General features: G+C 47.4%; 1 protein-coding gene across 1 annotated transcript in view; it reads left to right on the forward strand.

Annotated features, from left to right (window-relative positions):
- The window catches only part of RAB31 (RAB31, member RAS oncogene family), a 75,812-nt gene that overhangs the window by 50,621 nt on the left and 11,692 nt on the right, over window positions 1-13,499 (forward strand). Inside the window, exon 6 of the mRNA XM_088469698.1 lies at window positions 9,960-10,069. Coding sequence (XP_088325824.1) covers window positions 9,960-10,069 — 110 coding nt within the window. The remainder of the gene's footprint in view (window positions 1-9,959; window positions 10,070-13,499) is intronic.

Genomic DNA, 13,499 nt, shown 5'->3' on the forward strand with positions numbered 1-13,499 from the left:
TGTTTTGAATGTATTTGACTGTAGTCATGAATGTTTTTTTTTTTATGTGATAAATGTTTTATGAATTGCAGCCTTTGGAATATAATAATATTATATTTGTGTTGATATAAACCCAGACACACACCTGTATTTTGGAAGCAAAGTCGCTAATGTAACAAATCCTTAATATGCCTGTCACTTTCCCCACAGAACTCTACGTGACTTAATGCAAATTAACTACAATTCACCTCTGGAAAGTTAGTTAAGCTGCCACCAACTTCTATGATGTTAAACTCGGTTAACCTAAACGTATACTATGGCCCCTATTTACTACAATCCGCGTTTCAGATTTTCACCTAAATTCGCATTGTGAATTTAGGAAATATCATAGGAATGCATCAAAAAATCCCTTGCAGGGACAGAGCTTGCAATAAAGCTCTATCCCTGGGGATCCCCTCCGCACATTTCTCACTGTATTGTTTGCAAACAATTCAGTGAGATGTCCAAGCATGCGCCGCCGACTCACCAACCCTCCCCCAACTGAGATCACCCCTATTTGCCCTTCCCCGTTTTCCGCGATCCCACCTTCCCTTTTCAGCTTACACTTACTTGCCCGGTGATCGCTGCTCCGGTGAGGTCCTCTGGGATGCTGCAAACTGAGATACCGGCATAGAGCAGCTGACTGGGTCAGGAGCCTGGAGACCAGCTGACTGCAGCCCCAGAGGACCTCACCAGAACATCGATCAACAGCCCCTGGATACAGCAACATTTTTTGGGTTTTCTTTTTTTATTAATCAGCTTGCGGTCTATTTAGACCACAAAGTTGATCGCAGAGGCCAGGTAGTTCGTAGTTTCCCATCACAAGTATGGGAAATGCGATCTGCATACTAAAAATATGCGAATTGAAGGGATTAGAGTAGATTTGCACGAAAACTACTCCAATTGCCCTTTAATACATTTATGTGATACTAAAATAATGTGAAAAGGGTGTGAAAACACCCTTTTTCACATTTTTTTAGTAAAAATAATATTGATAAACAGGGCCCTAAATCTTCACATTTTTTTAAATTTTATAAGGATTTAATTTGAGTCTTAAATAGTACAAAAACTATGAATCGGAATTGCATACTTCTCAGCTGTACCTGATTTTCATTCGGGACAATTGTCTCAAAAGTCATTTTAGGGGAGTGGAATTGTGTGGGGATAGGGACAATCCTTTTTCAATATTTAGCATTCATTATTTTCTGCAATATATCATTAAAAGAGAATCCACACATTTCACAGGATACCTTTCATAATACACATTTACTACTATGAAACTAGTATTTCTAGGAGTAAAGTAACAGAATGGCAATGCAATCCTGAAACCTTTCTGTTTTTGCTAAAACCTATGCAGGTACTAGGTATAATTTCGTAGTAATTATGTGCTTAAGCAATGCCTAGTAGTGAATTATTCTGCATAGTATTTAAGTGTCATTTTCTCGAGCACTACACCTCTATACATCTATATGTGTTTATTGTAATGCAAAGTAGGGCTTAAAATAAGTGATCATGAGCATGAAAAGATCTGACAATTTCTCATTCCATACTACAAAGTATCAGAACCTTTATTATAGGCAGCTGGAAAACAAATAATTTCTGAAAAAAAATCTGAAAAAAATAAATAAATAAAAACTATGATGTAGATTTACTTGGAGATATTTTACTAATTCTGAATAAAGCTGCGTTGACTAATTTACGTTCGCCACATTTTTTAAATTGTTAAAAATGTAACAACACAAAATGAAGTAAATCAATATGTATACAGTTGTGCAACAAATGGAAATGGTAACAAATCACAAATGTGCATGTCCATGTAAAATACAGCCCATAGTACTCAGGAGCAGATGATGTCCAAACAAATAATAATCCTTCAAAAGTCACGCCAAAGTAACTTGTATAACCACCCAAAACATTATTAACAAAATGTTAAAATATTACATGGGTTTGAATTTATGCCGTTTACAATACAAATCATATGACTAGTTAATATAGCATGTGATAGTCACACTAATGGATGATATCTTAAGGCAACTAAAATGTTATAAGAACATCCCTGTGTGTTCATTGTAACTGTGACCTCCCAAAATAAAATAAAATAAAGATAAAAACTGTAAAACTTCCGTGCAGATGGTATATGCCACAGGTTCTCAAACTCGGTCCTCAGGACCTCAAACACTGCATGTTTTCCAGGTCTTATTAGCTCCACCTGTGGATCTTTTAAAATGCTTTAGTGAGTAATGAATACACCTGTGCATCTGTTGGGTGACCTGAAAAGCATGACCTTTATGGGGTCCTGAGGACCGAGTTTGAGACCCACTGGTATATGCAATTAGCTGCGAGGTTTATCCCTAACTCTAAACCTAAGCCTCCCTCCTAACCCTAATGCTCACTGTCAGGATTCTGGAGCCTGGTTTCTGAATGCTGTCGGGATTCCAGTGCCGGGATTCTGACCGCCGGCATTGTGTGCGCCAGGATTCCAACTACATCCCATGAAAACATGTCTTATTAACCGTATCTCTCAACATTAGAGGTCTGGCCATCAGGACTGGCGCTGTGGCCATGTCATAGATGAGTGTAGCCAAGTGACCTGTCTCCACAGTGTGTGGCAGAACAACACCTCCCAAGCACTTTGCATATTGGGACAATCATCCTGATTGCAATACTGTCATTCCAAAAGGGTCATATGCAGGGGCATATTTATAATGGGTGCAGGGTGTGCATACGGGCTCCTGGGTCCAGTGGGGGCCCACACCGCACACCCTGCTGCACCCATAGTATACTTACCTCTCTGGAGTCCCACGTCAGCGCCGGTGTCTGCGCTGTAAAATTGGCTGGAAAATGGCCATCGTGGCCATTTTCCCATCGTTTGCGCATGCACAGTAGAGGAAAAATGGCCATATTCGGCCATTTTCCCGGTGACCTGCACATGCGCTATAGATTCTGGACACACTCTAGTGCCCAGAGTCTATAAGTGCGGCGATGGCTGCGCAGCCGCCGGACTGAGAGGAGGGGGCCCGTGACGGTGACTGCACATGGGCCCCCTCCTCTCTAGAAACGCCCCTAGTCATATGTATTAACTATTTTGGATATCCATAGTAGACAAAACGTTTCCATATGTAAAATGTTTATCCCTATCAGACTGACCACTGAAAAGCCTAATCGCTTTTTGGATTAGCCCTTTGGGGAATGTTCTGCTGTTACTGTTATTTTTTTTACAGGTAAAATGTAAAAAAACATTAGTAAGAAGAGAGCTTTGGCCCTGATTCAGAGCCGGACGCTCTGACCAGAGCGCTCGCTCTAAATCAGGGCCCACCTCCATAAATATGGAGCGTCCTCCTGGACGCTCGTATAGCTGTGGGTCACCACCCACAGCATATACGAGCATGCAGGATGATGGTCGCGATGGTCTTGACCATCGCCAGTGCGAGCAGAAGCCTGCGGTTGAGTTTCTCAACCGCAAGGCCAGGAGTGATTTTGGCTCTATCAGAGCCAAAATCACTCCCACTGACATCACTAGTGATGTCAGTGGGGCCGGCTTCTGACGGTAGGCGTTCCCTTGGGAACGCCTCCGTCTGGGAGGCACGCCCACCAAAGGGGGCGTGCTGTCAATCAACATCGACAGCACGCCCCCTTTGATCAGACACAACGAGCGAAGGAAAGTCCTTCGCTCGTCGCGTCTCGCGCATGCGTACGACGGAGCTCCCTCCATCGTGCGCATGCGCAGTGCACACCATCGACCCACTTGCGAGCGGACAGCGGCTCGCGAGTGGGTCTGAATCAGGCCCTTTGTCTTAAGCTGGGTACACACACTGATATATTGCCCGTTCCATTGAACAGGAGATATATCTATAGTGCATCGCTGGGTGTGTACAGCGGATATGTCTGTGAGCTACATCGTTTACAGACATATCCGATCTGCTGTTCAGATATATCTGTCATCTGCTGGTGTGTACGGGCGACACGCCAATTGCCTGAACACATGAACACATGCTGCAGGAACCCGGCGGTGACTGACAGCTCAACTGGGCGGGCAACTTAAATGCCATCCCAATTGAGCCATCAAGCCCAGCACATTAGGCAGATGACCGGCAAGTGTGTATACACTTACCAATCGTCAGGTCGGCGGGTCGGACGTTTGACCTAGTGTGTACCCAGCTTTAGTTGTAAATGAGTGTAATTGCTCCAAGTGCATGATAAACAAAATAAGTTAATGTTCAGTACCCTTAATGCTAATACCCAACCTAGGTTCTCATCAAACAATGATATCTGATAAATGTGTGATAATTCTATATCGTTACCACATATTGTTCACTGATTAAATTTGTGCCTAAGTAAAAAGCAGTATATTTCTCCCTTCGGTGTATAGGGTCTATTTAATAAGCCATGGATGAAGATAAAGTGAACGGAGATAAAGTACCAGCCAATCAGCTCCTAACTACCATGTCAGAGGCTGTTTGAAAATGACAGCTAGGAGCTGGTTGGTTGATACTTTATCTCCATCCAAGGCTTAAGGCCCCCATACATCAGAGATGGATTGCAGCAATCGTGCAATTTGCAATCGATTGTGTATAAAAATCTGCAATGTATGGGCTTCAGAGATCGCAGATTGCAACCAAAAAGTGATTGGAATTGTTTAATCAGATTATCCAACATGTTGGATTTAACAGATCAATTGGAGCTGTAGATTGCTAGTGTATGAACATTATCAGCAGATTTGCTGACTGTTTCTAGCAAAATGATGGGCCTTTCAAGATTGCCAGATCTGTGTTTGCTGCAATCGATCTGCAAATCACTGAAAAAGATCTGTAGTGTATGGGCGCAGATTGCTCGATTGGGAAATCCTAACATCGGGCAATAAATCTTCAAATTGTTCAATTGTGGTTTTCAGATTGCTGATGTATGGGGGCCTTTAGTAAATAGACCCCATATTTACTAAAGTGTGGGTTATAGAAGTGAAAATGTTGCCCATGGCAACCAGCATCTACCTATTATCTTCTAGAAGGTACTAGATAAATGATAAGTAGAATGTGAATGGTGGCTATGGGCAACAACTCCACTTCTATTAAGCCACACTTTAGTAAATATACCCCCTATTGTCTGTGAATTCTAGGATACACTATTTTTCAAGTACTAAAATATGCTGATTTGTTCTCCCAAGTCAATCAAGATTCACCTGATAGACCAAAACAGAATAGGTTAAGGCCCCCATACATCAGCAATCTGAAAACCACAATTGAACAATTTGAAGATTTGTTGCCCGATTTTAGTATTTCCCAATCTAGCAATCTACACCCATACACTACAGATCTTTTTCAGTGATTTGCAGATCATTGTCAGCAAGCACAGATCTGACAATCTTGAAAGGCCCATCATTTTACTAGTAACGGTCTGCAAATATGCTGATTATCTCCATAGACTAGCTATCTACAGCCCCAATCCATCTGTGAAATCCAACATGTTGGACAAACTGATTTAACAATTCCAATCACTTTTTGGTTGCAATCTGCAATCTGTGAAGCCCATACATTGCAGATATATTTATACAATTATCTGCAAATTGCAGAATTGCCACAATCGATTGCTGATGTATGGGGGGCCTAAAGTCTGTTGCACCTTCAAATACTTATCAGTAAATATAAGGCTATCTATTATCTTATCCTGTCATCTATAAGTTTTACTGAAACAACCTCGCCATTGCTCAATTATTTGATTTTAGTATAGCTATATGAGACTTTAGTAACGCATTAGGTTACTTGTTGTAACCATATATACCAATATGTGATGTGTTCTTCATGTTACCCGTAAAATCACTTTACTACTTATGTGTAGTAACTGAAAATGGCAGTACAGATCAACGCCAAACTATAATAATAATAATTTTATTTATATACGCTTTTCTCCAGCAGGGCTCAAAGTCGTTTTACAAGCATCAAGGCATAGCACAGAGGTTTAGTATTACAGCAAGTAGAAAACAAACCGAAAAACAATGAACATAGAGAACATAACAGGGACAATTAACATAATGCAGGGTTGGTGCAGCCATTTTGGGTAATAAATTCCACAGGTTACAAAACCCACCCACGAAAAGTACCAGACGAGGCAGACATTTTGGCAATGTACATAGGCAATGCCTAGAGATCACACAAAATGGGAATGTAGCAGCGTCTTAAAGGTAGAAGCAGAGCCCTTACATGACCATCAGTTCCAAGTATATTTTATCCCACCCATGGCGTACCAGTTAAGGCAGCCATCTTGGGCACACTACAAACATTACAATGTGTGAGATAAGCCATATAAGTAACTAAAGCTGGGTACACACTGACAGATAAATTGGCCGATCAATAGATCGGCCAATGTATCTGCAGCCCACCGTGCAGTGTGTACCCGCGATATGTCGGTGAACGTCGGCGTTCACCGACATATCGCATTGGCTGTGCTGCACAGCCGATGTACAGATAAGTCTGCAGACATATCTGTCCATCGGAAGGTGTGTACGGGCGGTCTGCAACCGCCCATACAAACACAGCGGCAGTCACAAGAAAGGGGCGGGACACGTCCCCCGCCTGCCGGGACACGCCCCCTGGTCGCCGGGACCCGCAGCAAGACACAGATGATGGCCGTTCAGTGTGCATGAACAACCATCATCTGCAGATATATCTGTCAGGTGTGTACCCACCTTTAGACATACAGGTGACATACAGGTGACTGAAACGTGTAATATGATACGCACTGAATAAATATATCCCAAGAAAGTACCATCCGAGGCAGCCATCTGGGGCACACTGCATCTGGCAGGGTGTGCAATTAGCTAGGTATAACATCCAGACAGAGAGAAGAAAAAAATAGTAATAAAATAGAATAAATAGAATCTGAATAAAAATTCATAAAATACAGAATTAAACCAATGGTGACAGCACTATAATGCTATGGTAAAGTTAAAAATATTGGAGTAAACTGCAATAAGCCGCGTGACTCAACCTGAGCCTTGCCTCTCCCTCGCACGAGTGTGCGGTCTTGTCGCATCCAACAGTTGTTAAACGTAAATAGGCTGCAGCACATACTTGCCTACCCTCCCGATTCGGCCGGGAGCCTCCCAAAAATCGGGTGCCACTCCTGGCAACCCAGAAAGGCAGGCAAGCCTCTCCGTCCCTGGTGACCCGTCTGCCCCCCCCCCGCAATTACCATATAAACCCGGGCTGCGGAGGGGCCGGTGATGCGATTCGCGCTGAATCGCGTCATTGTGGCTCCGCCCCCTGCTTCACAATGCCATTATTCTCTGCATTGTGAAGAGGGGACGAGACCGCGATGACGAGAGCGTGCTGTCAAGCCCACGCCCCGCCCCCATTTTTGCATCATTTACCCGGCCACGCCCCCCGCTGATGAAGCCCGACAGCTCTCTCCCGGAAGGAGGGAGCTAAAAGTGACCAACCCTGCTGCAGCATGAGACTGCCCCCGAACCCAGTCTCAGGGGAGTTGAATTAAGGGTGGGGTAGTAGCATTCCTGAGCTGCAGTGCTTCAGAAATTGTTTAATTTGAAGTTAGAAATTAGGCAAAAGTCCGAATCCAGTTCAAACTCCGGTAAGATGCAGGCTTTAAGATGGCAGGCCAAGACTGTGTGTGCACAGTGTGCAGGCTTTCAAATAATTAATTTTTGTAGGAGATGCTGGGTCAGCTGGTACAGGGGGAAGGGGGTGTTTGAGCAGTTTGTTCAACATACTAAGTAATGGAGGGGTAAGGTGCAGCCTCACATTTGCAAAGCAAACTTTCAATACAAACTACCTGCATCACAGATGATTGTATTTTAGGGTCCTGTTTATCAAAGTTGTAATTCTAAGTAACATCTCTATTTATTAAAGTAGTAAGGCAGTAGATATCGCAGATGTGTATGGGGATGGTGTGCAGGGCCGGCTCCAGGGTATTGAGCACCCAGTGCCGGCTCTTGAGAGAGTGCCCTAACCGAATTTGGGGGCGTGGCCTAATTACCATAGGTCACGCCCTCTGTGTGACGTTATTTGGAGGCGTGCCCGCATAGCACGCCTCCAAATATCGTCAGGCTGGGGGTAAAGCCCGGCACTCCGTCACTGGCTGGGCTTCCCCCAGCCTTCTCCCGTCGCGCGGCATCCATTCACTCTCTGGGGGTCCAGCACTGCCGCACAGCTGCGGCGGTGGGGGTCCCCAGCCTCCCGATTTGACCACCCGTTGGCCACTTCGGCCCGTGAGTGGAACAGCGGGACAGTACTGTCCCGCTGAAATCGGGATGCTAGGGAGGGGTGCTACCCTCTACGGGTGGCGCCCCTGTGCGACCGCACTGGTCGAACACCCCTAGAGCCGGCCCTGATGGTGTGGATGGGTTTATGAAGCTGCAAAAAATAAGGTTTTTGGAGCTTGACTTCGGTAGCAAATGGCACTTTCAGATGTTGTTATCAACTCCTACCTATTGGAAGAGGGTCTGGAGTGCAAACACTACTGGGACGTTACCAGGCAGTGTAAGTCTCGCTGCTACTATTAGCGACAAAAGTTTAGCGGTTACACTTCACAGAGACAGCTGCATATCAGAGCAGATGTCCTAGAACGAGGGCAAAGGTAAACTACCCTGATTACCCTGTTGCAAAATCGTACCAAAGAGTGGCCGGAAGGAGCATAAGATTTCGGAGCAGTTATCAATATTTAGATATATATGCCCATCCCTACGTTATATTTTCAACTAGTAGAATGTAAGGTTACATTCCAACAAGAGAAAACAGAAATGGTTTGAGAGACAAAGGGCCTGATTCAGAGCCGCTCGTAAGCGGCCGATCGTTCGCTCTGAGCGATGTTCGCAAAACTGCGCATGCGTATGGGTCGTAATGCACATGCGTAATACAGTCATTGCGATCGGAAATCGTGCGCTTGTAAAACAGCGAGGGGCTGCTAATTTGATTGACAGAATGCACCGTTTGTGGGTGGTAACAGGGGAAGGTGCTTGAAAACGGGGGAGTGGAGATCCGAACGCAGGCGTGCCTAACGGTCAAAAGGGCGTTTAATGGGAGTGCATAATTAGTAAAGGAGCGTCATCGACCACGTCACTTGGTTGTCTTTTAGCCTGAACTGCTCGCAGTGATAGCGGTAAGAAAATCCTACCGCAAGCACTGCGAGCAGTTCAGATGCCTTTCGATGTTCCCGATTAATCTAATAAATACCGGAGATGACGTGTGATGCGAACGGCAAAGGGGCGTCTTTACAAAATAGCGAGTGCATTTTTCGAACACTCGCTCAGACATAGAGGCGTCAACAGACCGCAAAGAGCGAGCGCTCAATTTAAATATCCAGCCCCTTTTTTCTAACGACCGTCCGCAAATAGCGTCCGGCTCTGAATCAGGCCAAAAATCCCTTTGAACTTTGGCGTTTATCCTGTTTTGCACAATAACCATCTAATGCTGGGTACACACTAAACGATGTGTGTACCCAGCGACCTGGTCAGTGACGGACGTGGCGAGGGTGCCGACATCGGCAAGTGCATACACACTTGCCGATGCCGGCAACAATGGAACGACGGCGGGGGGGGGGAGCGGGGCCATGCTGCATGGCATCGCTAACGACATCCCCAGATGAAGCTGCAAGCACAGAGGACTGGGGATGTCGTTAGCGACCTGCGGGAACGCGCATCATGAGCGATCTAGTGCGTACACACTGGATGATAAAACAAATTTGTTGTAACGATGTGTTATCGGCAAAAATCGTTTAAAATGTCGTCTAGTGTGTACGCACCTTTAGGAAACAAATGTACACACGGTAGTTTTTGTAATCATTTTTGGGAGTATGTAGGCACAGATCTATCAGGGTACCCAATAAATGGATCTTGTATTTGGTAAAACATTTCAAATTAAACAGAAATTTTGTGACTATAAACTAAATGTAAGCAGGACAACTGTTATATCCCGTATTCTTATTCCTTTCAGGGAGGTACCGATGAAAGATGCCAAGGAATATGCAGAATCTATTGGAGCAATTGTTGTTGAAACTAGTGCAAAGAATGCCATCAATGTTGAAGAAGTCTTCCAAGGCATAAGTAAATGCTTCATCTTACATTTCTCTGATATATGGGCACTTAGCTTTTACTTCTACCACAACATGTGAAGAATTAGGACAGTGCTGCTGGGAGGCCACAATTTGCAATTTGAATCTATTGTAGCAAATAATCATGACTTCACCCACATTATTTCAGCAGCAGGCTGGCAGCTGGGCATCATGAGTGCAGTGAAACTCCTCGGGTGGGGACCGTTTATAACAAAGGTTGTGTCTAGCATTATATTGGTTGCCGACATCACTATTTGAAATTTAGCTAAAACTGCACTGTAACTAGAATTTCTAAAATAATAATACTGATGACAGCAGTGACATGCACATGTGGAGAGAAGAGGCAGTGACACGCACATGTGTGGAGAGAAGAGGCAGTGACATGCACATGTGGAGAGAAGAGGCAGTGACAGGCACCTGTGTGGAGAGAAAAGGCATTGACGCACACAGGGGCGTTGAGAGGCTGGCCGGGTCCGGGTAAAAGGAGGGGGCGTGGTCTATTAACAGGGCCGTGGCCACGTCCACTTGAGTTTTGTTTAAATGAAAAAAAGACTTTTGCAGCGCTGTGAGCCCCCAGCCCGGAGTAAAGCCACAGGGGGGCGCAATCAGCGTGATCACTACCCCCCACAGGCATAGGAGACTGCTGTGGCTGCGAGCAGTCTCCCACTGCAGCCCAGCACACAACAGCGTGTGCTGGGCTGCTGTGATTTAAGAGGGAGGGGGAGTGGCGCTGACCCAGGCCCCCCGCCGGGCCCCTTCAGCAGCCCGGGCCCGGGTAATTAGTACCCGCCCCGCCCCGCCCCACTCTCGGCACCTCTGGGCGCACACACATATGTGGAGAGAAGGGCAGTGACATGCACATGTGTGGAAAGAAGAGGCAGTGACACACACATGTGGAGAAAAGAGGCGGTGACACACACATGTGGAAAGAAGAGGCAGTGACACACATGTGTGGAAAGAAGAGGCAGTGACACACACGTGTGGAAAGAAGAGGCAGTGACACACACGTGTGGAAAGAAGAGGCAGTGACACACACATGTGGATAGAGGAGGAAGTGACACGCACATGTGGAGAGAAGAGGCAGTGACACGCACATGTGTGGAGAGAAGAGGCAGTGACATGCACATGTGGAGAGAAGAGGCAGTGACAGGCACCTGTGTGGAGAGAAAAGGCATTGACGCACACAGGGGCGTTGAGAGGCTGGCCGGGTCCGGGTAAAAGGAGGGGGCGTGGTCTATTAACAGGGCCGTGGCCACGTCCACTTGGGTTTTGTTTAAATGAAAAAAAGACTTTTGCAGCGCTGTGAGCCCCCAGCCCGGAGTAAAGCCACAGGGGGGCGCAATCAGCGTGATCACTACCCCCCACAGGCATAGGAGACTGCTGTGGCTGCGAGCAGTCTCCCACTGCAGCCCAGCACACAACAGCGTGTGCTGGGCTGCTGTGATTTAAGAGGGAGGGGGAGTGGCGCTGACCCAGGCCCCCCGCCGGGCCCCTTCAGCAGCCCGGGCCCGGGTAATTAGTACCCGCCCCGCCCCACTCTCGGCACCTCTGGGCGCACACACATATGTGGAGAGAAGGGCAGTGACATGCACATGTGTGGAAAGAAGAGGCAGTGACACACACATGTGGAGAAAAGAGGCGGTGACACACACATGTGGAAAGAAGAGGCAGTGACACACATGTGTGGAAAGAAGAGGCAGTGACACACACGTGTGGAAAGAAGAGGCAGTGACACACACGTGTGGAAAGAAGAGGCAGTGACACACACGTGTGGAAAGAAGAGGCAGTGACACACACATGTGGATAGAGGAGGAAGTGACACGCACATGTGGAGAGAAGAGGCAGTGACACGCACATGTGTGGAGAGAAGAGGCAGTGACATGCACATGTGGAGAGAAGAGGCAGTGACAGGCACCTGTGTGGAGAGAAAAGGCATTGACGCACACAGGGGCGTTGAGAGGCTGGCCGGGTCCGGGTAAAAGGAGGGGGCGTGGTCTATTAACAGGGCCGTGGCCACGTCCACTTGGGTTTTGTTTAAATGAAAAAAAGACTTTTGCAGCGCTGTGAGCCCCCAGCCCGGAGTAAAGCCACAGGGGGGCGCAATCAGCGTGATCACTACCCCCCACAGGCATAGGAGACTGCTGTGGCTGCGAGCAGTCTCCCACTGCAGCCCAGCACACAACAGCGTGTGCTGGGCTGCTGTGATTTAAGAGGGAGGGGGAGTGGCGCTGACCCAGGCCCCCCGCCGGGCCCCTTCAGCAGCCCGGGCCCGGGTAATTAGTACCCGCCCCGCCCCACTCTCGGCACCTCTGGGCGCACACACATATGTGGAGAGAAGGGCAGTGACATGCACATGTGTGGAAAGAAGAGGCAGTGACACACACATGTGGAGAAAAGAGGCGGTGACACACACATGTGGAAAGAAGAGGCAGTGACACACACGTGTGGAAAGAAGAGGCAGTGACACACACGTGTGGAAAGAAGAGGCAGTGACACACACGTGTGGAAAGAAGAGGCAGTGACACACACGTGTGGAAAGAAGAGGCAGTGACACACACATGTGGATAGAGGAGGAAGTGACACGCACATGTGGAGAGAAGAGGCAGTGACACGCACATGTGTGGAGAGAAGAGGCAGTGACATGCACATGTGGAGAGAAGAGGCAGTGACAGGCACCTGTGTGGAGAGAAAAGGCATTGACGCACACAGGGGCGTTGAGAGGCTGGCCGGGTCCGGGTAAAAGGAGGGGGCGTGGTCTATTAACAGGGCCGTGGCCACGTCCACTTGAGTTTTGTTTAAATGAAAAAAAGACTTTTGCAGCGCTGTGAGCCCCCAGCCCGGAGTAAAGCCACAGGGGGGCGCAATCAGCGTGATCACTACCCCCCACAGGCATAGGAGACTGCTGTGGCTGCGAGCAGTCTCCCACTGCAGCCCAGCACACAACAGCGTGTGCTGGGCTGCTGTGATTTAAGAGGGAGGGGGAGTGGCGCTGACCCAGGCCCCCCGCCGGGCCCCTTCAGCAGCCCGGGCCCGGGTAATTAGTACCCGCCCCGCCCCGCCCCACTCTCGGCACCTCTGGGCGCACACACATATGTGGAGAGAAGGGCAGTGACATGCACATGTGTGGAAAGAAGAGGCAGTGACACACACATGTGGAGAAAAGAGGCGGTGACACACACATGTGGAAAGAAGAGGCAGTGACACACATGTGTGGAAAGAAGAGGCAGTGACACACACGTGTGGAAAGAAGAGGCAGTGACACACACGTGTGGAAAGAAGAGGCAGTGACACACACGTGTGGAAAGAAGAGGCAGTGACACACACATGTGGATAGAGGAGGAAGTGACACGCACATGTGGAGAGAAGAGGCAGTGACACGCACATGTGTGGAGAGAAGAGGCAGTGACATGCACATGTGGAGA

Source organism: Taudactylus pleione, unplaced genomic scaffold (assembly GCF_031769625.1).
Source record: "Taudactylus pleione unplaced genomic scaffold, aTauple2 ptg000093l, whole genome shotgun sequence".
In the NCBI taxonomy this organism is placed as follows: domain Eukaryota; kingdom Metazoa; phylum Chordata; class Amphibia; order Anura; family Myobatrachidae; genus Taudactylus; species Taudactylus pleione.